We start from the raw sequence: 247 nt of genomic DNA on the forward strand, positions 1-247 counted from the left end.
CCAGGTTATCTTTTAGTGAGCACAACAGAGAGGGTTCCAATGTTAGTAACAGTTTTGCGCACTCTGAAGAAAAAGAAGGCCATAGTGTTCTTTAATTCTTGCCATTCCGTGAAGTTTCACCATGAAGTTCTGAAGCATTTTGGGCTGCCCGTCCTGTATTGTGTTGTGAGTGTCTTGAAGGTGGAATGCACAGTACCTTTATTTTTTATTTTGTTCTTCCAGTTTTACAAGTAGAAAAACTGAAATA

At 38.9% G+C, this 247-nt stretch overlaps 1 protein-coding gene across 3 annotated transcripts in view; it reads left to right on the top strand.

The window, feature by feature from the left end:
- The window catches only part of LOC119585733 (ATP-dependent RNA helicase HAS1-like), a 9,376-nt gene that overhangs the window by 5,168 nt on the left and 3,961 nt on the right, over window positions 1-247 (top strand). For all 3 annotated transcript variants that reach the window (XM_037934426.1, XM_037934427.1, XM_037934425.1), the window contains exon 6: window positions 5-165. In XM_037934426.1, coding sequence (XP_037790354.1) covers window positions 5-165 — 161 coding nt within the window. The remainder of the gene's footprint in view (window positions 1-4; window positions 166-247) is intronic.

This window comes from Penaeus monodon, chromosome 20 (assembly GCF_015228065.2).
Source record: "Penaeus monodon isolate SGIC_2016 chromosome 20, NSTDA_Pmon_1, whole genome shotgun sequence".
In the NCBI taxonomy this organism is placed as follows: domain Eukaryota; kingdom Metazoa; phylum Arthropoda; class Malacostraca; order Decapoda; family Penaeidae; genus Penaeus; species Penaeus monodon.